The sequence below is a fragment of the Dendrobates tinctorius genome, unplaced genomic scaffold, assembly GCF_039654945.1.
Source record: "Dendrobates tinctorius isolate UK_male_01 unplaced genomic scaffold, ASM3965494v1 ptg000129l, whole genome shotgun sequence".
Classification (NCBI taxonomy): Eukaryota; Metazoa; Chordata; class Amphibia; order Anura; family Dendrobatidae; genus Dendrobates; species Dendrobates tinctorius.
In genome coordinates, this window is record NW_027361797.1 from 7,811,476 (window position 1) to 7,836,016 (window position 24,541).

At 38.2% G+C, this 24,541-nt stretch overlaps 1 protein-coding gene across 7 annotated transcripts in view; it reads left to right on the forward strand.

Moving 5' to 3' along the window:
- The window catches only part of RBFOX1 (RNA binding fox-1 homolog 1), a 991,812-nt gene extending 986,126 nt beyond the window's left edge, over window positions 1–5,686 (forward strand). For 5 of the 7 annotated variants that reach the window (XM_073542793.1, XM_073542795.1, XM_073542799.1 and 2 more), the window contains one exon: window positions 1,557–5,686. In XM_073542793.1, coding sequence (XP_073398894.1) covers window positions 1,557–1,679 — 123 coding nt within the window. In that variant the 3' untranslated portion in view covers window positions 1,680–5,686. The remainder of the gene's footprint in view (window positions 1–1,556) is intronic. The other 2 variants (XM_073542794.1, XM_073542798.1) reach the window with 1 other exon arrangement.
- Window positions 5,687–24,541: the final 18,855 nt, after the last annotated feature.

The following is a 24,541-nucleotide window of genomic DNA, read 5'->3' on the forward strand; positions in this document are numbered from 1 at the left end:
TTCCAACAGTGAAACATGGTGGTGGCAGTATCATGCTGTGGGGGTGTTTTTCAGCTGCAGGGACAGGACAACTGGTTACAATTGAAGGAAACATGAATGCGGCCAAGTACAGAGATATCGTAGATGAAAACCTCTTGCAGAGTGCTCTGGACCTCAGACTTGGCCAAAGGTTCACCTTCCACCAAGACAATGACCCTAAGGTCACAGCTAAAATAGCAAAGGAGTGGCTTATGAACAATTCTGTGACCATTCTTGACTGGTCCAGACAGAGCCTTGACCTAAACCCAATTGAGCATCTCTGGAGAGACCTGAAAATGGTTGTCCACCAATGTTCACGATCGAGCCTGGCAGAACTGGAGAGAATCCGCAAATCCAGATGTGAAAAACTTGCTGCATCATTCCCAAGATCTTATGGCTGTACTAGCTCAAAAGGATACTTCTAAACAATACTAAGCAAAGGTTCTGAATACTTCTGACCATGTGATATTTCAGCTTTTATTTTTTAATATATTTGCAAAAATTTCTATTTTTTTCAGTCAAGATGGGCTGAAGAGTGCACATTAATGAGAAAAAATGAACTTTTTTGAATTTACAAAATGGCTGCAATGAAACAAAGATTGAAAATATTAAAGGGGTCTGAATACTTTCTGTACCCACTGTATCTCTGTTATATGCCCATATCTCAAAACAAGAGAGAGCTTGGAGCATTTCACTATATTCCTTTATGATGAATCCTGAGTAAAATATTAAAGGAACATTCCAGACAAATCCTTTTACCCATTTTGTTCTTGATGAATGGCTGGAAATGCATTATTTTATTAATGATAAAGAAGAAAGCCACAAAAGTAAAGTTAAAAAAATCTGTGTCTTTGCTAGAAAACAATGTAGCCACAGTTTAGCCCAGACATGCACTCAAAGTTTTTATCCTCTAAATATATTGCAGTTATCATATTCTATAGCACTGTGTACGTACAATTGCTAATTTTGCCCTTCTACCAATTTGATTGTTCTCTTTTCTCTGCTCAATGTAAGAACAGTAAGTCTTTTGTTTCTGCATTTATCATTCCCCTATTCAACTCCTGACCCAACTGCTCCCTTCTCCCCTTGCCATTGACTTTTGCAGTGGCTTATCATTCATGCAGGGAAAAGCCCTCATGTTTCTACATAAAGTTTAGAATAATTCAGCTAGTCTGTTTTTAATCCTGTGATGTCAAGACCTAATGGAAAAAAGAAGAATTAGCTGGGTAGAAAGGCAAATTGAGCAATTGTAAGTACACAGTACCATATAATATGATGATTGCAATATATTAAGAGGATACAGATTTTGATGGGAATGCTTTTTTTTAAATGCCCAAAGCACTCTATTAGAAAACCTTAATTCAGGATTCTGTATAACTATTGAAATTATCTTTGTTTGTTCTATATCTTAACTATTAATTTTTTTAGTGGAAATTGAATTCTGGGGTGGTGGTAATGGTGGTAATATTTTCATTTCTGAAATTGATTTTTTTTAAAGTAACCTTAAAAAACAAACCCATGAAATTGCTTTGTTTCAGAATGCTTTTGCACCCTTCACTGATGCCAAGACTAGGAGCCATGCTGATGATGTCGGTCTCGTTCTTTCTTCATTACAGGCTAGTATATACCGAGGGGGATACAGCCGTTTTGCTCCATACTAAATGACAAAACCATAAAACTCTTCCAGTGTGGGGGAAAAAAGAAGCTTTCCGAGGCCTGGGTATTGCAATACATGCAGTAGTGCATCATTTTAGCAACTCTAAATAACTAAATAAAACTCAAAGAGAGTAAAATTACATTTTTTATCTTATACCTCAGATATTTTGTTCTGTGTATTTTAATATTGTGGGTCTTTAATTTCTCAAAGTTATGTAGTTGATTGTTGGCTGTAGATTTTTTTGTGGTTGACCTAGGAAGCTACTAATGTAGATATGAATAAAAAAACTATTTTAGGGCCACAATCAAGAGTGCTATAATATGTAAATTAATAATATATGCTAAATATTAAGCTATTGGAATTATCACATTTTGTAAGCGTGTGACTATAGTAGTCATTTCTGCATTTACATATTTCAGTTTATTTGGGAGGGCTAAAATGCTGAAACATCTAAGCAGAAAGGTTGCCACTGCACCAAACTTCATTTAGTGACTGTCCTAAATTATTTATTAATTGTCCAGAGCCAAAGGTTGTGTTTAAATTTGTGAATTTGACTCTTTGTACATAAAATCTGATGAAATGCTATCCCAGCTTACCCTTTTTAAGCATTCCACCAGACAGTATTCAGCTCTTAATAATAATCTTGGCGTACAACAGTTTGAAAAAAAAAAATCAAGAAAAGACAAAAATCACAGGAAAAAAAATAAAAATGAGCGAAAACAAGAAAAAAAATAAAAAATAAAATATATATATATAAAAGAAAAAAACAAACAAGCTAGTTAGTTCATCTACATTCTTTTTTATATTTCTTCCAGTATAATAAATTATTGATATCATTGCTGATTTTTATAATGTGGGAGGGGGAGTATTATTAAAAAAAAAGATGACAAAAGCACTGTTTCTATTTTTTTCTTTTTTTCAAAGTTGTAAAGGGAAAGTAATAAAAAAAAACAACAAAACCTTAAATTGTTTGTACCAGTTAAAATGTACAAAATTTACATCTGTGCAGTGGAGTTGTTACGTTCTAAAAATATACGCAGCCTATTATGCTTTTAGTTTTAGCCTATTAGAACAACTATTAGAGAAAATTATCATTTTTATGGAGTTAATTACTAAATATATCAAGATTTATATAAACATTTTACAAGTATTGCATTCATTACGTAGAGATAATCACGGTATTTTCAACTGCTTTGTTGCTGCTTTTTTTAAACATTCTACTGTGTAAACAATCTGCAATTTTTCAGTTGTACAAACCTATGTGACTTCTTCTGTTTTAACGAAAAGAAAGTTTTGAATTACTGTATGCCAGTTAATTTATATGACTGACACACAGTAACCACTCTTTATACTTAGTTTTAAGAAGACCTGTAAAGATCCAAATTTTCTATAAAATATGGATTATGTGTCATACAATTTAGCTTATATTCATGTTTACTAAACCATAATCCTTAATAAAACATTTTCTTACTGAGAGAGTTTCATCTATTTAAATTCTATGGGTCTTGTAACTTATTTATTTATTTTTTTTTTTAAGTTTAATTTTTCCTTTTATTTCAAGATTTCAAGTAAGTGGTAGTTTACAGCTAAAATTACTTAATTAAGGTATATAGTATATTTAATAGGGAATCCTATTTTAGCAGACTCTTTCATAGTTTATACATTTCGGTATACTTTGAACTATTTTGAAACGCACCTCGAAAAAAAGAAGTTATCGTAAAGGCGAAAAAAAAAGAAACTCAATTGCAAAATGAATTTGATCAAAGCGTACGATTCATCAAAGCTTTTAGGTGTAAGCCTTGAAAAAAGAAAAAAATAAAGAAGTTAAAAAAAGTCTCAAATGTAGAAAATGAGCATACAAAGAAAACATTTTCTTACTAATTAAAAAAATGATCAATTAAAAAAAATAGAAGAATTTTTGCAGGGGATAATAATAATAAACCAACATATCAGTAATACTTAAAACTTATGCAACGTATTCCTTTTTATTATTGATGTGTTTGTCTATTATATAACATATAGGTGGGATTAGGAATTGCTGTAACTAGAAATGATAGTAATAGAATCAAATCTGGTGGTAATCTTATATTCTCTTGTATGTATTCAATTAGATAATGTATCTTACATACTCGGGGTCCCATTGAATTACATAGTGTCTCTCATTAGACTAGTTTTCAAGAATTCTGTATCAGGTGCAAATGGGTCTAACATGGTCGTCCATCCCTGAATGAGTCTATATTATGGAGCATATAGACTTGTCCAGTGACGGATTCGACTAATAATGTCTCCTTTTGCATGGCAGTCATTGTGAGGTTACATGACAGACCAGTCAGGTGTTAGTAATGTAGACAACGCTGCTAAATTAAATATTTTGAGAGGGCTGCACGGGGGATCTACCCCTGAAGAATATTCATGACCATCTATTTTAATCAGAAAATGTAGAGAATCACAGTGTATATCATTGGAGAAAAATAAGTGTAGCACAGTGTAATTTATTAAATTTATTTATTCTCAGTCAGTCATAAAGAGTAGTCCAAAAACATACAAAAAGAGCACTTTGCTAACAGATGGTCTTTAAGTAGGAGCGAAACACTTAACAGCAGGATGTTCTCTTTCATGCACATAAATATATGCAATTACTAATTTTATAAAGTTTTTTAAGCGTACTAAATGGAAACGATTCATAGCATACAATAGTCTATGGTTACTGGCGACAGTATCATCAACATTGAGCACAGTTCAAGCCTATCATTCTGAGTGATGAGAAAATATGCAATGAAATTCATAATAATTCCATTTGTCAAGTTACTGAAAAATTGCAGTTTGTCTGTGCATATGTGTAGATTCTCTTCCATGGTGTCCTGTTTATGAGCTATAACGAGCTATGGTAATCTCATCCGGAATTTTGTTTTTGTATTTGTAATAAAAAATACAATTAACTTTGGGGGGGGGAGTTGGGGGGGTCAAAATGTGGGTATATTGCCCATTCTTTCTATTTTCTGTTCATTGCAAATAATATCCTCATATGTACTGTGCCCGTCCACAGAGACGACCACTGTATTCAATGAATCACTGCTGTAAACCTACCAACTTGCTATAAAAAACTGCTTTAAATACAAGTGTTTGTGACCAGATTTTCTCTTTGTCATCGTATGTGCATGCAAGTATGATCAGTTGAACATACATCAATAAAGATCCACAAAAGATGAAATGTTTTCAGTAGTGTTTCTAAGTATAGAAAGTATCTTTTATGTTTAGAAATTAGAAAAAAAAAAGTTTCAAAGAGAAAAAAGAAAACTTTCTGTATTGTGTGTTATTTTCAGTATAAAAGAAAAAAAAGGGATATTCCCTCCGGTATATTTAAAGTATATGCAAATCCAGTTTAAAATGTACTGTAACACTGGGGAAAAAAAGACAATATTTTTTTAGTAGATCGGCCTCACCTCAAATCGACAGTGGGGGTTTGCATCATTTTTTTAAGACACCTCATAGAAACTGATTTTAAAATCAGGTTTACTTAAGACTTTATGATGTGAATGAATGGTAGTATAAATTCTCGAAGAAAAAAAGGAAAAAACAAACAAAAAACAACAAATCTGTAATGGAATGACATTTGTGGGAAGGAAAGAGGTATCCATATTTCGCAAAAAAAATAGTAAAAAGATTTTTCACTGGTTACAATTTAATTAAAATGTTTATCTGGGATAGCTATATTTGGATTTTTTTTATTTCTGTTCTTTTCTTTTTTTAAACAATATATATTTGGAATGTTTTCATGTATGTAAATAATTACTGATGCTATCAAGTATAAAATAAATTATAAAATACCATGTGTGGATTATAGTGACTTCAAAACAGATTATCAAAGAAATCTGCAAACCCAGAAAATGTGTATATCTGTCTTTAGAAATGAGTGTTTATATCACTACAGTGGTTTGTGAATAAAGAACAATGGTTTGTAATATTAAAAAAAAATAAAAAATAAAAGCTTAGTCTCAAATGTATAAATAACATCTGGAGTGTGTCTTTTGTGTATTTGTGAAATACATTATATGTCTCAAAGGAAGAGCAATGCATCCTGGATCTGAACGTGAAACATTATTAATGTTAACTGAGGAGGTTATAATTTCAAGTGTTTTTATCAGCCGAAGCTAAAAGTGGATTTGAAGTTGAGAAAAAAAATAATAGTCTACTTGTTATGGCAAAAAGCCTATAAAAAAAACCAGGGTTGCAAATTGTTCTATGTGAATATAGTATTAACTACAAAAATGTTTGCTTTAGGAATTCATTCATGTGATATTTAAATTATTTAATTTTTACAAAGGTTCAATAAGATGTGCATGTATCCTCTGTCACATATCTGTTTACCTGCAATTTTATAAAAGTTTATAAGGAGTAGAGTTCGAAGTTACTGTAAGTTAAAAGGAAACCCAAAGAACAGTTTCTTACCTGCCAAAAGAATAAACTCTTGTTTTCACTAGCCAGCCTGGATTGATGTCATCGATATAACGTAACTCAAAAGTGGCATCAGGTAGGCTAATCATAAAAAGAGCCAAAAAATGTACCGGGTCCTGCTAATCTGTTTACACCAACTCAACTATGGATTTTTTTTAGCTAAATCAAATAAATATGTATCAAATAGTCCATGGAGGATCAAGCTTTAGTCAATTTTCTTGAAATTTGGAATTTGATGCAACTTCTATCTCTTTGAAATTCAGATTGTGATACCACAACAAAGAACATAACTAAATAAACTTACCAGACACAATTTCACACAATGCTGAAAACATCATTGCATGGGCTAATGTCATTTTATAATTTATTTTATATTATGATAATTTTTTTCTACTTTATTTGTTAGTCTCCTTAAGAAACACAGAGAGTGAGAGAGGGAATTTGGAATCACCAACCATTTTACTTTATTTAAAGTAAAGCATTAAAAACAAGAAAATATTTAATATATCCATATCTGCAAAAATCTGATTTATTACAAATCTACAATAAATTATCCAGATCGGTAAACAACATTAAAAGAAAAAAAAAATTGCAGAATTACATTTTTTGGTAGCAAAAAATGCCATAATAAACAAGAAAAAATTTTCTCTATAACAAAATGGTTTCAATAAAAATATAAGAATAAAGAGGTGTTCCCATCTCCAAGATCCTATCCCAATGTGTTAGGTATAATAACAGTAATATTGGTAAACACCTCCAATTAGAAATATAGTATAGTACTTCTGATTCGATATGTCTTTCTTATGTGCAGGTATTGCAGGACCTTATGAATCCATGGTTACGACAACTAGCAGCTAGCTATTTAACTGTCACTATATCAGTGGTCATAACCAGGGATACCTAAGGTCCTGATATGCCTGCACATGATGAAAGAGAAATAGCAAATCAGAAAAACTATGCTACATTTCTAATTAGAGGTATTTGCCAATATTATAATTATTTCACCTACTACATATTGGGATATAATCTTGGAGATGGGAATACCCCTTCAAGGTTCAAATAACAAGCCATCAAAACATTATAGGGCTTGGAACATAAGATAATTTTTCTTGCAAAATTTCAATTTTTTTGCCAATAAAAAATATGTAAGTTTAGTGTTGTTGCGATCATACTAAATTTGAGAATTATATTTAAACATATTTTTTACACAAGGAACATAAATGTTGGATTGCATTTATTTTCTCAATTGCACCTCACTTGGATTTTTTTCCAATATACTGAATGGTATTGTATGGTAAAATCAATCGTGTCATTCAAAATTACAACTCATATCTCAACAAACAGGCCCTCATATGACAACATGAATGGAATTTTTTTTTAAAGTAGAGGCTCTAGGAAGAAGGGGAGGAAAAAGGTATGCACAAAAACAAACGAACTTTGCAATGTTTGGAATTGTTAAAAAATAACATTCATTCACAATGTAAATCATCTGCAGCAAATTTTTGCACTCTTAAAATTATTCAATCCGCAGGATGCCCTATCTGTTGCTGAAATGATGGAGTTTTTGATAAATAAGTTGTCTTTAAGTTTTCTAGCAGAGTGAAACATATCCTGTTACTATTAAAGTGCATTTACTAATTTTAGCCAAAAAGGTTATATCATTTTTAGATTCTAATTAAAAAAAAGATTGGAAATTCAGCAAAAATTTTCCTGAAGGCATCTTTTTTGTGTAGGAAAATGTAACCTCCCAATGGTTTCATATTGCCATTAGTGATGAGCGAGTATACTCATTGCTCGAGTTTCCCCAAGCATGTTTGGGTGTCCTCCGAGTATTTTGGCGTGCTTGGAGATTTAGTTTCTGTCTATGCAGCTGCATGATTTGTGACTGCTAGACAGGCTGAATACATGTGAGGAATGCCTGTTTGTTAGGGAATTCCCTCGTGTATTCAGGCTGGCCAGCAGCCATAAATTATGCAGCTGAGGTGACAGAACTAAATCTCCGATCACATCCAAATACTCGGAGATCACTCGAGCATGCTCTGGGAAACCTGAGCAACAAGTATACTCGCTCATCACTAATTGCCATGCAAAAACTCGATGAAATCAACTTTGAAAATGTTGATCATCAGCCATAGTTTCCTCATTTGTACGATTATCAACTTTTTGAAGCTCAAAAAATCATTTCAAGGACGAAAATTTACAAGTCGAGATGATAATTGATGCTATGAAGTTATGGTTTCCAGAAGAGGATAATTACTTACCAATGACATCTACAGTAATCTGCAGATTAAAAGTCAAAATAGGAATGAATTAACGCAATATTATGTGACTGCTTTTGAAAAGTTTAGTCAATCAAACTGTCTATGAAAAGAATGTTCAACCTCCTTTGTCTATATAATTTCCTTAGGGTATGTTCACTTTCTCTAGGCTAGGTTCATATAAGGAGATAATAGTGCCACAGAGAGCCTCACCATTAACATTATATGAGATGTATTTGCATTTGGCTCTCTGCCACTCCATTACCACATAGCATTAATGTACCCTTGAACTTTATTTCAACGTGAGAGTCAGCATTTTGTAAAGTCAACTTCAGCAAAAATTAGAGATGTTATCCTTTGTTGACAAGAAGAAAACGCCTGGTGAGGATTTTCATCTCTAATCTGTATTAGATTGGGTTGTATAAATGCAAAACAGTTCAAGTATATCTATAAAATAAACAGATTTTAGATAAATTTTATTAATGACATATCAACCTATAGACTCTAAATGGTTTGAATTAAATTAGAAAATCAAAAATGCTTAAGTCCACAATCAGCACCACTCATGAACATGGACTACTGCTCAGCCCTACATACAAGTGAAGAGTAGAGATAAGTGAATTTGTTCAGATTCAGTTCCAAATACGATCGGAATCGAATATTGTTCTTGCAATATTCATCGAACACAGCCAAACGTCATTAGAGCCAATGGGAGTAGACATTACCAATTATGTTCGGAACCGATTATAAGACAAACATTCGGCATGAATAGTGTTCGAATATGGCTCGAATATGTCAAAATCAGAATCGGGGAAAAAATCCAAACAAATTCGCTCATCTCTAGTGAAGAGAAATGAGGTGTAACTGACCCCATGGACAAGGACGTTGATGTCTCTAGAAGAAAGCAGTCATGATATTCTAATCACATCCAAATCTTTTAAACCGTTATTCCCCAAATAACTTGCTGATTGGTGTGGGTCTGGCTAAGACTAGAATGTCTGAAGTGCCAGACATTCTCGTCTCGGTTAGACCACCAATGTTCAATTGGAGGTGCCGCCTAAAGGGTAAATCCCAAGTTAACAAGTTATTTCTGACTTTTGTGGATCCCACCACTGGGATCCCCAGTGATTTAAAAAATGGAATTCTTTAACCACGAGAATGGATTCTTGCATGCATACATCCTAAATTGAATGGAAAGGAAAATGCTCTCTCTTGTCCATTAGTTGTCTATAGGACAGTTCTCAGCTATTTCTGGAAGTCGTATGGACAAAGAATTGAGTGGAGATTGAGTATGCGCACTTCCACTCCAATCAAGATGGGGCACTGCAGAATGCCATGAGATATGTCTATATGTTTCTAACGTTTCACATCAAGTAGTATCAAGAGCAACTTTTTATAATATGAAAAGAAATGATTGTGGATTGAAGAATGCATACTGCGTGTAAAAATTACTTTCGTCAGTTAAACTAGTTTGAGAACAGTCCAATCTTCAGCCACAAATGTAAAACTAATAATGATTTCAGTGGAAAGAGTTACAGGCTTCCTGATAATGCAGTCTCTCAATTAAGTGACTATTAGAGATGAGCGACTTTACCTTTTTTCAGGTCGAGTCGGGTTTCATGAAACCCGACTTTCTCAAAAGTCGGGTCGAACGAAAATCGGCCGATTATCGTGAAAAGTCGAAGGCCGACTGAAACACAAAACCCAATGCAAGTCAATGGGGAACCAAGGTCGGCAGGGAGTGGAGGACAGTAAACACACCTACAGTGCCCATTTTAATGCCAAAAACATCAATTCTTATTACTGAAGCTTGTCAACCATAATTTACTTTATAATAATAGTTAGGAATTAAAAACTGGTGGTTATTTAGCTAAAGTTGTGGGGGGGGGTAGGGCTGGCTCCAGATTTTCGTGTGCCCTGGGCCAAAGAGTGTCAATGGGCTCCTTTAACACATGCCACAATTCATGATCCTCTGATACGGCAGAGAAATAGCGGTATAGTACAATGAAAAATACTTCGCTTCTTACATCACATGACTGATATCCATTTTAAATTCTCCAATAGCTCCAAAAACGGACAGTATATTACTCCATACAGTGTTATGGCCACCTCATAGTGCGCTATACAGAGTAATGAGGCCCATATATTTCTCCATACAGAATCATTGGTCCCATAAAATGTTTGAAACAGTATATGAAGAGCTCCACATAATGCCACCGTATATGTTGGTCCCCATGGATGAAGTCCCACTGTGTTATGGGCCCAAATAATGCTCCATATATAATGGGCCCCATTTCTAATGCTCCAGTGCATAATGGGCCCGGAAATGCTGCTCCAGTGTCTGATGTCCACCTTTGAAATGCTCCAGTGTATGGTGGGCCTCATATATAATTCTCCAGAGTATAGTGCTCCCCAAAAATAGCTGTCCCAACATTGAAAACAATTAAATGAGTCTCCTTGCTAGGGAATCCCTGTACTAGTCTGGACTCCTCGTCGTCCCCATCTTCCATCTCACTGCACTTGGACTATTTAGGCAGAGGGCGTACAGATGTGATGTCATCGCGCTCTCTGACCAGAATGTCACTGTCAGGAAACGAGGAAGACGTCACGGCGGTGGAGCAGGGAGAGGTAAGTATTTCAACTTTGCAAGTGCTGTGATCCTGAGCAAGCAGGGGGGCCACTCATTGGCAACGGCACTGGCACAGGGCCCCTCATAGTACGCCGGTGTGTCTGACGGTGGGTGTGCACCCCCACCATCAGAGACACTTGATTCTATTATGAGAGACCTTGTGCCAGTGCCGTTCCCAAAGTGTGTTCCCACCCACCTGTCCAGGGAAATGGCAGTCGCACGGGTGCGTGCGCTAGGTGGTGACCCCGGCCCTGTGGGGTGAGGCAGCCCAGTTAGGGAGATGGAAAAATTGGCATATGTTGATGTTGGACATTCAGCAGCTGCAAATGGAGTAATTGGAGAAGTCTGCGGAAGAGGAGGACAAAAGCAAGCCATTTTTCTGGCAACCTACGTGTCAGCAGGGGAGGGTGGGACAAAATTCTTTGAATCCCATGTATGTTTCATTTTAATGAAGGTTATATCATCAACATTTTGGGTCAACAGACAGGTCCTTTTTTTTGTCAGGATTGATCCAGCAGCACTGAAGACTCGTTCATATAACACACTAGTAGCAGGGCAAGCGAGTTCCTGTAAGGCATATTGTGCCAATTCAGGCCAGGTGTCAAGTTTGCTGGCTCAATAGTCAAAGGGGAATGACCGGTGAGGGAGAACATCAATATGGGAGAAGTAGTTTGTTACCATAGTTGACAACTGCTGTCTCCTGTCACTTTCGATCGATGCAGTATTACCAGTCGTGTGAGCGGTACTTGAAAAATCAGTCCACAAAATGGTCATGAAACCCCTGTGTCTAACGCCACTTCGGTTGTGTGCACCACGAACACCTCTTCCATGTTGCCCCCTACGGCTTGTTGGAAAAACATCACCGCCGTTGTGTGCTGGGAATACCTCAAACAAACGGTTTACCAGAGTTGCTTGTTTGTTAGCCAATATTAGCTCTAGGTTCTCCTGTGGCATGATGTTTCGGAATTTGCCTTTATAGCATGGATCCAGGATGCTGACCAACCAGTAGTCGTCATCGTTCATCATTTTGGCAATGCGGGTGTCCCTTTTTAGTGCTCCTCCACCCAGCGAGTGCTGGGTGGAGGAGCACTTTCTGGCAAATCAACATCCCTCCAGTCAGGCACAAACCCTGCACCTGACCTTGCCACGCCAACATTTTTTCTTGCCCCCTGAGAAGCATCCTCCTCCCCAAAATAATCATCCCCATCATCCTCCTCCTCCTCTTCCTCTTCTTCCTCCACCTCGTCCACGAGACTTCCCTGAGCAGACAATGGCTGACTGTCATCAAGGCTTCCCTCCTCCTCTTCCTCCTCGGCTGCAGACGCGTGCTCCTTAATGTGCATCAAAGTTTGCATGAGCAGATGCATAAGTGAGATGCTCATGCTTATGATGGTGTCGTCTGCGCTTACCAGCTGTGTGCATTCCTCAAAACACTGAAGGACTTTACAGAGGTCTTTCAGCTTCGACCACTGCACACCAGACAACCCCATGTCTGCCTGCAAACTGCCTGCCCGTGTATCCTCCCACAAATGAATTACAGCCTGCCTCTGTTCGCACAGCCTCTGAACCATGTGCAGGGTGGAGTTCCACCTTGTTGCAACGTCGATAATTAGGCGTTGCTTGGGAAGGTGGTGCAATCGCTGCAGCTTCTGCATACGACTGGAGTGTAAGGGCGACCGGCGGATGTGCGAGCACAGTCTTCACACCTTATGGAGCAGGGCTGTTAACTCAGGATTATTATTGAGGAAGCACTGCACCACCAGGTTCAAGGTGTGAGCCAGGCAAGGTATGTGTCTGAGTTTTGAAAGGGCTATGGCTGCCACAAAATTCCAGCCGTTATCACTAACTACCTTGCCTGCTTCAATATGTAGACTGCCCAGCCATGACTCAGTTTGTCGCTGCAAGTAGTCGGCCAGTACCTCCACAGTGTGTCTGTTGTCGCCCAAACACATCATCTTCCACACAGACTGCTGATGCTTAACAATAACTGTTCGATAGTGGACACCTCGTGTGCAACACTGGCAGCTGCGGATGGAGTGCTTGTGCAACTGCGCTCTGTGGACGAGATTTCGCTTCTAGAGGAGGAGGAGGAGGGTCGAATGCCTACAGCCAACTGTTTCCTTTACCGTAGGCTAGGCAGCACTGTCCCACCGCTGCTGTCCCCTGTGGACCATGCATCCACCACATTAACCCAGTGCGCAGTGATGGACACGTAACGGCCCTGGTCATGTCTACTGGACCATGCATCTGTTGTGAGGTGCACCTTTCCACTCACTGTTTGCTTGAGTGCATGGACAATGCGGTCTTTCACATGCACGTGGAGGGCTGGGATGGCTTTTTACAAAAAGAAGTGCCGACTGGGTGGGTCATAGCGTGGTACTGCGTAGGCCATGAGCTCATAGAAAGCTTTGCTTTCAACCAACTGGTAGGGAATCATCTCTAACGAGATTAGTTTGGCAATGTGGGCGTTCAAAGCCAGTGTACGCGGATGAGAGGATGAGTACTTTCTTGTCCTACTCAGAGTCTCTGGTAGGGTGAGCTGGACTTGAGAGCTGCATATGGTGGAACTAGCAGTGGACATGGTGGACTGAGAGAGGGTTGGTGAAGGTGATGGTGTTGGTGGTGTTGCTGATGGCCTAGATTCAGTCTTTCATAGCAATAACATTGTGATTCCATGACTGCTTTGGCCTTGCGAAGACACCTCGACATTTGCTGCTGGTGGTGTGCTAACCGGTGGGCTTACAGTGGGGGAAGCGATGTAGCATTGCTGACTACCTTCATTCGGAGCAGGTGCACATGTGGTACGTGAGGTTTGGTAGTCCGTCCATGCTTGCAAGTGCATTGTGGTTAAATGTCTAAGCATGCAACTGGTATTCACATTTCTCAGATTTTTCCCTTGGCTAAAGGTCTTTGCGCACTTCTTACAGATAACTTTTGCCTGATCATTAGTATTTTGTTCAAAAAAGTGCCACACTGCACTCTTCCTACTATGGAAGACATTTTGAGACCTTGCAAGCTGTGCTAATTTGACCGTCTGGCCAAGCTGTCCTGCAACTCTTTTGGCTTTTGTAACACATTTTTGGACTGCTACGGTCCAGCCAGATAACAGCTGTTGCGATGTCGTTGCCTGCTGCAGATCCTCCTCCTCCTCTTCTGAGCTATTGGCAGCGGCACCCTCTTCCCCAATGGATGCCAATCTGGGTCATAACTGGGTCATCCATCACCTCCTGTTCAATTTCATGTGCACCTTTCTCTGTGTCACCGTGTAAGGTGGTATAGTATGCGGGAAGGGGCACCTGAGTTTCATCAGGGTCTGATTCTGCCTTAGTACACTGCGAGGACAATGTAGTGCTCTGAGTGAATGTACCAGCAGAAAAAACTAGCAGTGGCTGTGCATCAGTGCACTCCATGTCAGATTCATCTTGGACTGGGGAATTCACGATTTGCCTTGCTAACCCAGGCATGGTATGTGAAAAGAGCTCCATGGAGTAATCGGTAGTGTGGCCTGCCACTTCCTTCACTTTTGGTAGGGGTGAAGGACACAAGGAAAGGTGTTGTTCCTGACCAGGAGCCTCCAATGATGACTCAGTGCTTTAATTTTTTGAAACTTCAGAAGAGGATGCGAGAGAGCTGGAGGCTGTGTCAGCAATGTAAGCCACAACTTGTTCCTGAAGCTTTGGCTTTAAAAGTGGTTTACCTACTCCCAGAAAAGAGAGCCTTCGAGGCCTTGTGGAGCCAGACGATGACGCAGGCTCAACACCTCCTGCCTTAGGTGCAATTGTGCTTTTGCCACTACCAACAGATGCAACACCAGCACCACCACTATCGGGACCAGCTGGCAACCCCCGCCCTCTTCCATGGCGTCTTCCACCATACGTGCTCATTTTTGTGAAAATGTACCCAAAATACCACCAACTATATGGTACTGTAAAAGAAGGTAGAAGGTGTATCTACTATTGGTGAGAAATTGAATCTCACTATAGATTTGAGGACACAGAACTATTGTCTCTGGCCCAGTAGAGATTACACCTCAATGTAACAGACTGAAATTGGATGGTGAATGACAAGGTGGAGGGTGTCTATAAGATTGGTGAGATCTTGAATCTCACTATAGATTTGAGGACGCTGAACTATTGTCTCTGGCCCAGTAGAGATTACACCTCAATGTAACAGGCTGAAATTGGATGGTGTATGACAAGGCGGAGGGTGTCTATAGGATTGGTGAGAATTTGGATCTCACTAGAGATTTGAGGATGCTGACAATGATGCTCTCAGTCCAAGTATCGACGCATAAAAATAGAAATGATTCACCGCACTCGACAAGTTGATAGTATGCAAAAACTCGTATATTTATTCAAAGTGTCCAATCCATCAACAAAAGTGTGCCTAAGCAAGATTAGGAAATGTACAATCAGAATACCCGACGTTTCGATCCTCCCGGATCTTACTCATGGGGTACACTAAAATAAAAACATATATACAATATATAGTGAATAATCCAAAATATATACAGAATATAAACATCGATTGTGGATAGACAATCACCAATGTATAAGCATTGAAGCGGATATATACATATAAGAAAAGAAAAATAAAATACAAAGACAAACAGAAAGATATGCAAAGTTACTGGCGGAATATTACTAGTCAGCCATAGTATATTATTTTGATTTAGGATAGTACGATGCCTATACCTTTCAGGTACATTATACATTCTCTGCTGAATCTGTCATTTTACTCATACTCTACAACCATTGAGTAGCTTACACTTTTTATATATTTCCACCTACAGTTACCTTAAGGGGATACATGTCCTTTTCAAATGCCCTAGGTCCGCCATTTTTTCTATTAAGGTAAATCTATGGTGTCTCTTGTCTCTTAATCTCCTGGAGTCAATTTCAAACGTTGTACTTGTCTTAATAAATCAAAATAATATGCTATAGCTGACTAGTAACATCCTTACAAATCGGATGCCAAACTGATTGTCCATATGGCAACTGTTTTTTTTTCCACACCCATCATTTTGGAGTCAAATTGCAACATGCTGCAATTTTTCCACATGCCAAATACAGCTGAGAAAAAATGAATAGATCTGCACTGCCTCACTGAATAACATTGGTCAGAGTGCGCACTCTTCGAATTAGACGCCAGTGTGAGCAAACCTTTAGCATGAGATATAGCAGGGATCTCAAATACACAACCTTAAGATAATTCTTACGGTCCACAGACAACCTGGGTTAGAGTTCTGGGCCTAAGGGTCTTGGGGTGTTTTCATGACCAGAATGTCTTTATAGTCTTTTTTTCCCAATTATCTGCATACACAATCTGGCAGGTAGATTTCCTGCAAATTGCAAATTGCAATTGCCAGCTGCAGTAAGCCATTCTTGCCTTCCTGCTTTATGTGTTTTCTCTATAACTCTGCTAGTGAGATGGTGTCATTTTGCCAACTGCATGATTCAGCAGGTCCCAAGCCAGAAGAGGATGAAAGTGGCACCATGGTAGATTGGCTGGAGACATAATTCCTTTTTATTAAGAAAGCTGGGGTGAGCATGAAGTGCATTGAGTGGGGAGAGAGGACATATACAGTGAGGAAAAAAGTATTTAGTATGCCACCAATTGTGCAAGTTCTCCAACTTAAAAAGATGAGAGAGGCCTTTTATTGACATCATACAGTAGGTATACCACAACTGTGAGAGTCAAAATGAGGAAACAAATCCAGAAAATCACCTTGTCTGATTTGGAAGCATTTATTTTGCAAATTATGGTGGAAAATAAGTATTTGGTTACCTAAAAACATGCAAGATTTCTGCCTCTCTCACAGACCTGTGTCTTCTTCATAAAGAGGCTCCTCTGTCCTCCACTTATTACCTGTAGTAATAGCATCTGTTTGAACTTGTTATCAGTATAAAAGACACCTGTCCACAGCTTCAAACAGTTACACTCCAAACTCCACTATAGTGAAGACCAAAGAGCTGTTGAAGGACATCAGAAACAAAATTGTAGCCCTGCACCAGGCTGGGAAGACTAAATCTGCAATAAGCAAGAAGCTTGGTGTGATGAAATCAACTGTGGGAGCAATAATAAGCAAATGGAAGACATACAAGAGCACTGATAATCTCCCTCGATCTGGGGTTCCATGCAAGATCTCACCCCATGGGTCAAAATGATCACAAGAACGGTGAGCAAAAATCCTAGACCCACATGGGGGATCTAGTGAATTACCTACATAGAGATGGGACCACCATAACAAAGGCTACCATTAGTAACACACTACGCCACCAGGGACTCATATCCTGCAGTGCTAGACGTGTCACCCTGCTTAAGCCAGTACATGTCCAGGACCATTTGAAATTTGCTAGAAAGCATTTGGATTATCCAGAAGAGTATTGGAAGAATGTCATATGGTCTGATGAAACCAAAGTACAACAGTTTGGTAGAAATGAAACTCCTTCTGTTTGGAGGAGACAGAATGCTGAGTTGTATCCAATGAAAACCATACCTACTGTGAAGAATGGGGGTGTCAACATCATGCTTTGGGGCTGTTTCTCTGCAAAGGGACCAGGACGACTGATCCATGTACATGAAAGAATGAATGGGGCTGTGTATCATGAGATTTTGAGTGCAAACTTCCTTTCATCAGCAAGGGCATTGAAGATGAAATGTGGATGGGTATTTCAGCATAATAATGATCCCAAGCACACCTCCAAGGCAATGAAGGAGTGTCTTCATAAGAAGCAAATGATGGTCCTGGAGTGGCCTAGCCAGTCTCCAGATCTCTACCCCATAGAAAACCTTTGGAGGGATTTGAAAATCCATGTTGCCCAGCGACAGGCTCAAAACATCACTGCTCTAGAGGAGGTCTGCATGGAGGAATGTGCCAATATACCACCAACAGTGTGTCCCAACCTTGTGAAGACCTACAGAAAGCATTTGAGCTCTGTCATTGCCAACAAAGGTTATATAACAAAATATTGAGATGAACTTTTGTTAATGACCAAATACTTATTTTCACCATAATTTGAAAAATAAGTCTTGCCAAATCAGACAAGGTGATTTTCCGGATTTGTTTTCTCATTTTGACTCTCAAAGTTGTGGTTTACCTATGATGTCAATTACAGGCCTCTCTCATCTTTTTAAGTGCGAGAACTTGCACAATTGGTGGCTGACTAAATTCTTTTTTCCCCATAGTAATTGCAATCAATTGTAGGTGTAATGAGTGGTAGAAAATACATATTATTGTAAACAATTGTCCGGAGAGTAGGAAACAGAACATGCAATTGTAATGATTTGTAAGTTGAGAGAGAGGACACATAATTGCAATGAATTGGGGCATTGGTTGGAGAGAGGAAATGGAATTGTAATGTTTTGCGGGTGGGTGCTGTCTTGAAAATATGAACCGTTTCCAGGGGTTCGAGTACATTTCCAGAACTTTCCTCTGCATTGACTGGGACATACATGCTGCCCTTCCCCCAATTAGATGTGTACAGTACACACACAAGCAGTAGCATCCAATCCCCTCCTTCTCTTTCTGCCTGCATGTAATTCTATCTCACTCTTTCCCCCCCTCCCTCGGGAATGTGTGTTTGATCCTATCACCCCTCCATAATGCTATGCAGCTGTGTAACGTGAAATCGAAAGTAAAAGGTTATGAGCTTATGGCTTTGGAAATCACTTTGTTCCGTTAAACTGGTATATAATAACGCAGACTAGGCGTGGAAGTAGGAAACCTATATTTTTGGGATGAACATCATGAGTACTATCCACAGTGGTGTTTTCTGGCTTATGCATGCATCAGGAACTCAGAAAAGGGTTCCTGCCTTTCCCTAGCTGACAGATAGTTCTCAATTGGTATCAATAGAAAGTTAATTTCGTAATAAGAAAATGATAGTCCTGCCATCACCCTATGAGCCTCGCAGTCAGAATTATGATTCTCATAAGGCTTTAGTAACTTCTGAAAAGGGGAGTGCATTCCATAGCTTAGCCCACCCCATGATGTCATTCAGGGGGAAGACCCTTAGTTTTGGGCAAAAGGTAAAAAGCTCAGAGGCTCAGATAAAGGGGGGTCATTTGCCCGGGTTGCCATCTAGGAGTCAGCTGTGCTGTTGAACCATTTTCCCTTGGGGAAGGCACCCCTTCCCCTCTCCCACATGGCATGCCATTGACTGAGATATCTATGTTCCTTCTTTTAATCCATGTTATTTTGCAGTTGCGTGTATATATTGTAATTGTCTCGTTTGTAACATCTGAGATCGAGGATATACATACCGCCCTCCCTGCAGAGTGCCCAAAAGCCAGTACACCGCAAGGCAGCCTTTCTGGTGACTACTTATCCTAGGTTTAGTTCCCTGACTGATCTGAGGGTAACGGGGCGCCAGAGAGCTGCGAGTTGCAACGAGTTACAACCAGGAACTGAAGGTGGGATTGTGAAATAGGATCCCTGACTAGTGCTAAAGAAAACATGCTATTGTAATGAATTTGTGAAAGGATGGAGAAAAGAAATGTAATTTTAATAAATTGGGGTGTGGGGATAGATGATATACAATTGCAATGAATTGGGTAGGAAAGAGGTATAGTGACTGATTAATTTATATTAGTATTGGCCAGTGGAAAACTGGCCAATCATAGTTAATGGGGGATGCAGTTTGGGGAGTTTTGTAGCAGCCAAAGTTGCCATGTAGCCTCAGCCTAAAGTTAAAAATGTGGATTGCGCCCTATTGGGACTTTTCTAGATGTTGTCCAATATCATTTTCGTTTGAGATCTCTGATTTATATGGCCATAATGGTTCATACTAACATAGTATTTGTAGAGTTGCAAGAGAACAATATGTGAAGAAGTACAGGTATGGGGGTGAAGATGTGTTATAGTTGAAGATGTTTTCTACAGGACGCATAAAGTTTATTAATAAAAATAATATTTTTTTTATTTAGTGCTACCATATTTTGCACCACTTTACAGTTAAGTGGGGACATGTACAAGCAAGCTTACAATCTATAAGGAAATAGAGGGGGGCACAATAGCTATAATGTGCTTGTTATGTATGGTCCAGCCATCATTGTAATAAATAAGGGTTTCTATATAAAACTGCAACAGCCACTATTTGTCTAGGTACAGTTACTGTGTGCTTTTGAGTAGATGGAGGATGTAGAGATACAGATCGTGTTTAACATTTAGAAAGTGTGAACAGGGGAAATTTAGGCTAGTAAGTTGAGATGATAGGTCTGTCTAAAGAGATGTTTTAAAAGCACACTTAAAAGTGTGAGGGCTAGATATTAGTTGGATAATTTGAGGGAGTGCATTCCAGAATGTTGGTACAGCACTGGAGAAGTCTTGGAGATGGAGGTGCGAGGTTTGGATTATGGTGGATGTTAGTCTTAGATCAGTTGCAGAAAGGAGAACACTGGTAGGGTGAAAGGCACAAATGAGAGATGATAGATAGGGTGATGTAGAACTGCATAGAGCTTTGTGGGTGAGAGAGATAAGTTTGAATCTTATTCTATAGCAAATTGGTAACCAGTGCAGTGACTGGAACAAGGTTGGGGCATTGGTAAAGTGGCTTGGCAAAAATATGTCCCTGGCTGCTGCATTCAGGATGGGTTAAAGACTAGACAGTTGGGTTAGAGTGAGACCTAACAGTAGAGAGCTGCAATAGTCCAGTTGAGAATGAATAAGAACAACAGTAATAGTTTTTGCAATTTCAAAAGGTGAGAAAAGGTTGGATTCTGGAGATGTCTTTAAGATACAGGTAAGATGAGAGAGTGAGTGATTGGATATAAGGAATAAAGGAAAGTTTTTTGGTAACCTCAGAGTCAATGAATTAGAGCAGAGGTATTACATATTTTGTTTAAAGGGTTATTCTCTCAGCTTTCCTGTTTTCATTTACTTATTGCCTGGGGGGCACAGGGGGCACATACTTCCCCTTGAGTGACAGATCTAGTACAGTACCTTTGTCCTATTGCTAATCTTCATCCTACTACTGTGGCACATCAATAGTCTTTTGGTAATAGCATTGAATTTTACACTTTTATCACTATATATTGATAACAGTGCAGAGAAATGAATAGAAGAACCGCTGTTCAAATTGCCGATGGTGGAGGTTTAGTGCTTAGGACTAACAACAGCAGCTTGGTCAGGAGCTGACAGGTAGAGGGAAATAAGCAATTGTTTAAATGCTGAATAGAAATTAATGATATAGACATAGGTGAATGGTATTTCTGGAGTTAAAGGGGTGTACCCATCTCTAAGGTCCTATCCCAATATGTAGTAGGTGTAATAATAATATCAAAATACCTCCAATTAGAAATGTAGTATAGTTTTTTTATTTATGCACTATGTCTCTTTCCTCATGTGCAGGATCTTAGGTATCCATGATTTTGTCCACTGATATAGTTAGCTTTTTGTTAGTTGTTGTAACCATGGATACCTGAAGTCCTGTAATGCCTGCATATGAGGAAAGTGACATAGTGAATAAAAACTATATACATTTCTAATTGGAGGTATTTGCTAACATTATTATTATTATTATTATTATTATTATTCCTACATATTAGGATAAGATCTTGAAGATGGGAATAACTTTTTAACACCTCAGCCTGGAATGTACCTACTTTGCAAACTCATCCAGGCGATGTTGGTGGATTTCCTTGGCAATAAGCTGGACACTATGTAAGATAAAAGATCTTATAGTGGAAAAATGATAGTCGATAAAAAAGCAAGTCAAATGCAAACTTGCTTATTTTCATGTTGTCCAACTATACCAATTTAATAACATGACAATATAGTTTTAGTTATATAAGAGGTGACGTTGCACACTGATTCTTCCTTTAAGAAGTGATAGGAAGTGGATAGACCTCTATATACTCTATATGAGTTGCCAGACTATTTCTTTGGGTAGTCAAAATGAAATGACAATGTGTACTATGGTTAAAACTTGCTAAAAAGGTCATCAATTTGCAGACAAGGTGGCAAATATAAATGAAGAGGGGAAGTCAGTATTAATTTTAAGGTTTCACCTGTCCCCAAATGAAATGAATGAAACTTCAGCTTGAAGAATAAAGGAAGGATAAAGTATCCCTGGTTACAAAATTGTGAAAATAGTAAAGGATAAAAGTGTTTTTTTTAAATCATTATCCAAAACTTAGGACAACACTTAAAAAATAAATGTGTTTAGTTTCTTAGGGGTTAAGAAATATGAATTATAGAGGGCAGGATCATTTCGAGGAAGTGGCCAACTAGAAGCAGAAGAGATAAGTCACCAAAGATTTGTATATCACGCATTGATTCTTCTTGTCGCTTGTCACTATGGAAAAAGTACCACTGAGGCAGTTGATTTAACAGAGTTCATACTCAACAAGTCATATATTTATGTGAAGGTCTTAAGCAGTAAATTATAATATAAGTGATTAATGATTTAAGTCAGTATGTAGAGTTTCATTTAAGCTTACAGCACGAGGATGTGAAGAACAACAAAGTGCTGAGGTGTCATTATGAGAGTTATATATAGTTGACTTCTTCCAGTTTATAGATCCTGTCCCATTGGAATTGACAGCACTAATTAAAACTACATTTTAAATTTATAACTATTAATTTATTTTCTTTAAAATGTTAGACATGCTTGAAAAAGTCATTTGGCCAATAAATATACATGTCAGAAGAATCGTGTAGTCAGCTTCTTTTTTATGGTGATGGATTAAATGTTGATGTTGCAGGTTAACACTACAACTATCGAGACATATCCACTCCTGATTATTCCTGAATAAAAGCATGAAAAACAGCTCCAAACTGCTTTGTGTAATCAAAGCATTAAAGCTTGTTGATTTCTTAAGATATCAGCGATGTTGGATTCAAAAAGTCTTGGTGCTAATTGGTATCTTTTTTTTAACAAAAGGGGGTTGTCTCATGTGAGAAATATATGGCCACTGGATAGGTTATACAGTAGATGTTGGACAGGTGTGGGTCTCTGTGGGTTGACAAAAACTCGCTGAATACAGGAGAGAATTGTACCTTGTTTAGAAAACATCCAAGACTTGAGATTATCTTGGAGATTGAACCTATCTCTAAATAGGGGAATTCTCAAACCTTAGTGAGTGGTAAAGTGATAGCGCTTGCTCCTGCACTTTCCATCATTAACATGGAAGTTCCGTATATAGCTGAGAGCGTTTCCTCCGCTGTATTTGAAACACCAATAGCAATGAATGGAACCCATCTTAGTATTCCCATTCTAGAGATAGGCAAGGTTTCGATATCCATCAGAAATATATGGATATTTCATAAATGTCTCTCATGAGAGAATCCCTTCCAAGAGGACACAATTGAAACAGAGAGGAATTTATTTCATCATTTCAAACTCAGTCCTGTTGTTTGTGGGAAAAAAAAATAAGAGAAGACTTTTCTTTAAAATTTTTTATACCCCTTGAACCACCCATGGCTGTGGCTAAATAAAAACAGTCATTGGCAACAACAGAAAACTGATTTGTATCCCTTTATACATCAGACTTAACATGTTATACTCTATGTTAGGTCTTTTTTTTTTAGCTCATTAAAAAGGAATGCATGTTCTATTTGGACCGCTCTTGTGGACCAAACTCACCCATTAAAGTGAATGAGTCTACAAAAATATCAATAAGCACACAGAGGCCATCCATTCAGTCATGTGCAGCTGGATTTTCAGTGAGTGCTCAATAAAACTATCTTTTCATTTTTTGGATGCTAGAAAAACTGATGACCCACTGATGTTAAAAATAGAGACTCAAAAATGGACTAAAAGCACTTCTGATGAAAGACAGTATTTTTGCAAATAAGAAAAAACACTGACATGTGAATTTGGCATTGGGCCATGTTCAAACAAGCCCGCTCGATCAAATAGTTTGGGCGTCATCAATAGGCTGTAAGCCAGACACTGCATCACACCTATCTGTGCGACTGGCATCATATGCAAGCTCCACCTGGGTGCAGGTTTAATACTACACAGCCACCCCCTCCATGAATTGGTAGGTTTCTGAGTATCTATATGCATCATTATTTTTCACCCATGCTGCCCCCTTTATAATAAGGATCTGCTACATTCTTCTAGTGCATTGGTAATCTGACCAGGTGTTGGGAAGGCTGTACCTTTCATTGTGTGATGTTTTTTACATTGTGTTCAATGTTAGCCATTATCTCAGCACAGGAACATTTTTTTAACACATCCAATTGTGGAACTTATATTTATTCCATGATCTATTAAATAAAATTAACTTTATTTGAGAGAAAACCACTCTGATTACTGCAACATCATGCACAACCGCTACCAGTTGCTCAGGAGAAGTTATCCAGTTCATGGTGGATGGATCCCTGCAAAAAATATCATATCATTCAATTTATTATTTCTTCTTTTATGAAGTCTCACCTTTATGAAGCAGAACAGGTAGTAAAATGTCATTGCTAGTCTGACTCAATGTAATGTTACTGTTGAGGAATCAGTCCACACTAATGGTAAAAGAGAGCATCACTCCCCTTGATGCCCGTGGTCTGCTGTTTAGCACCCC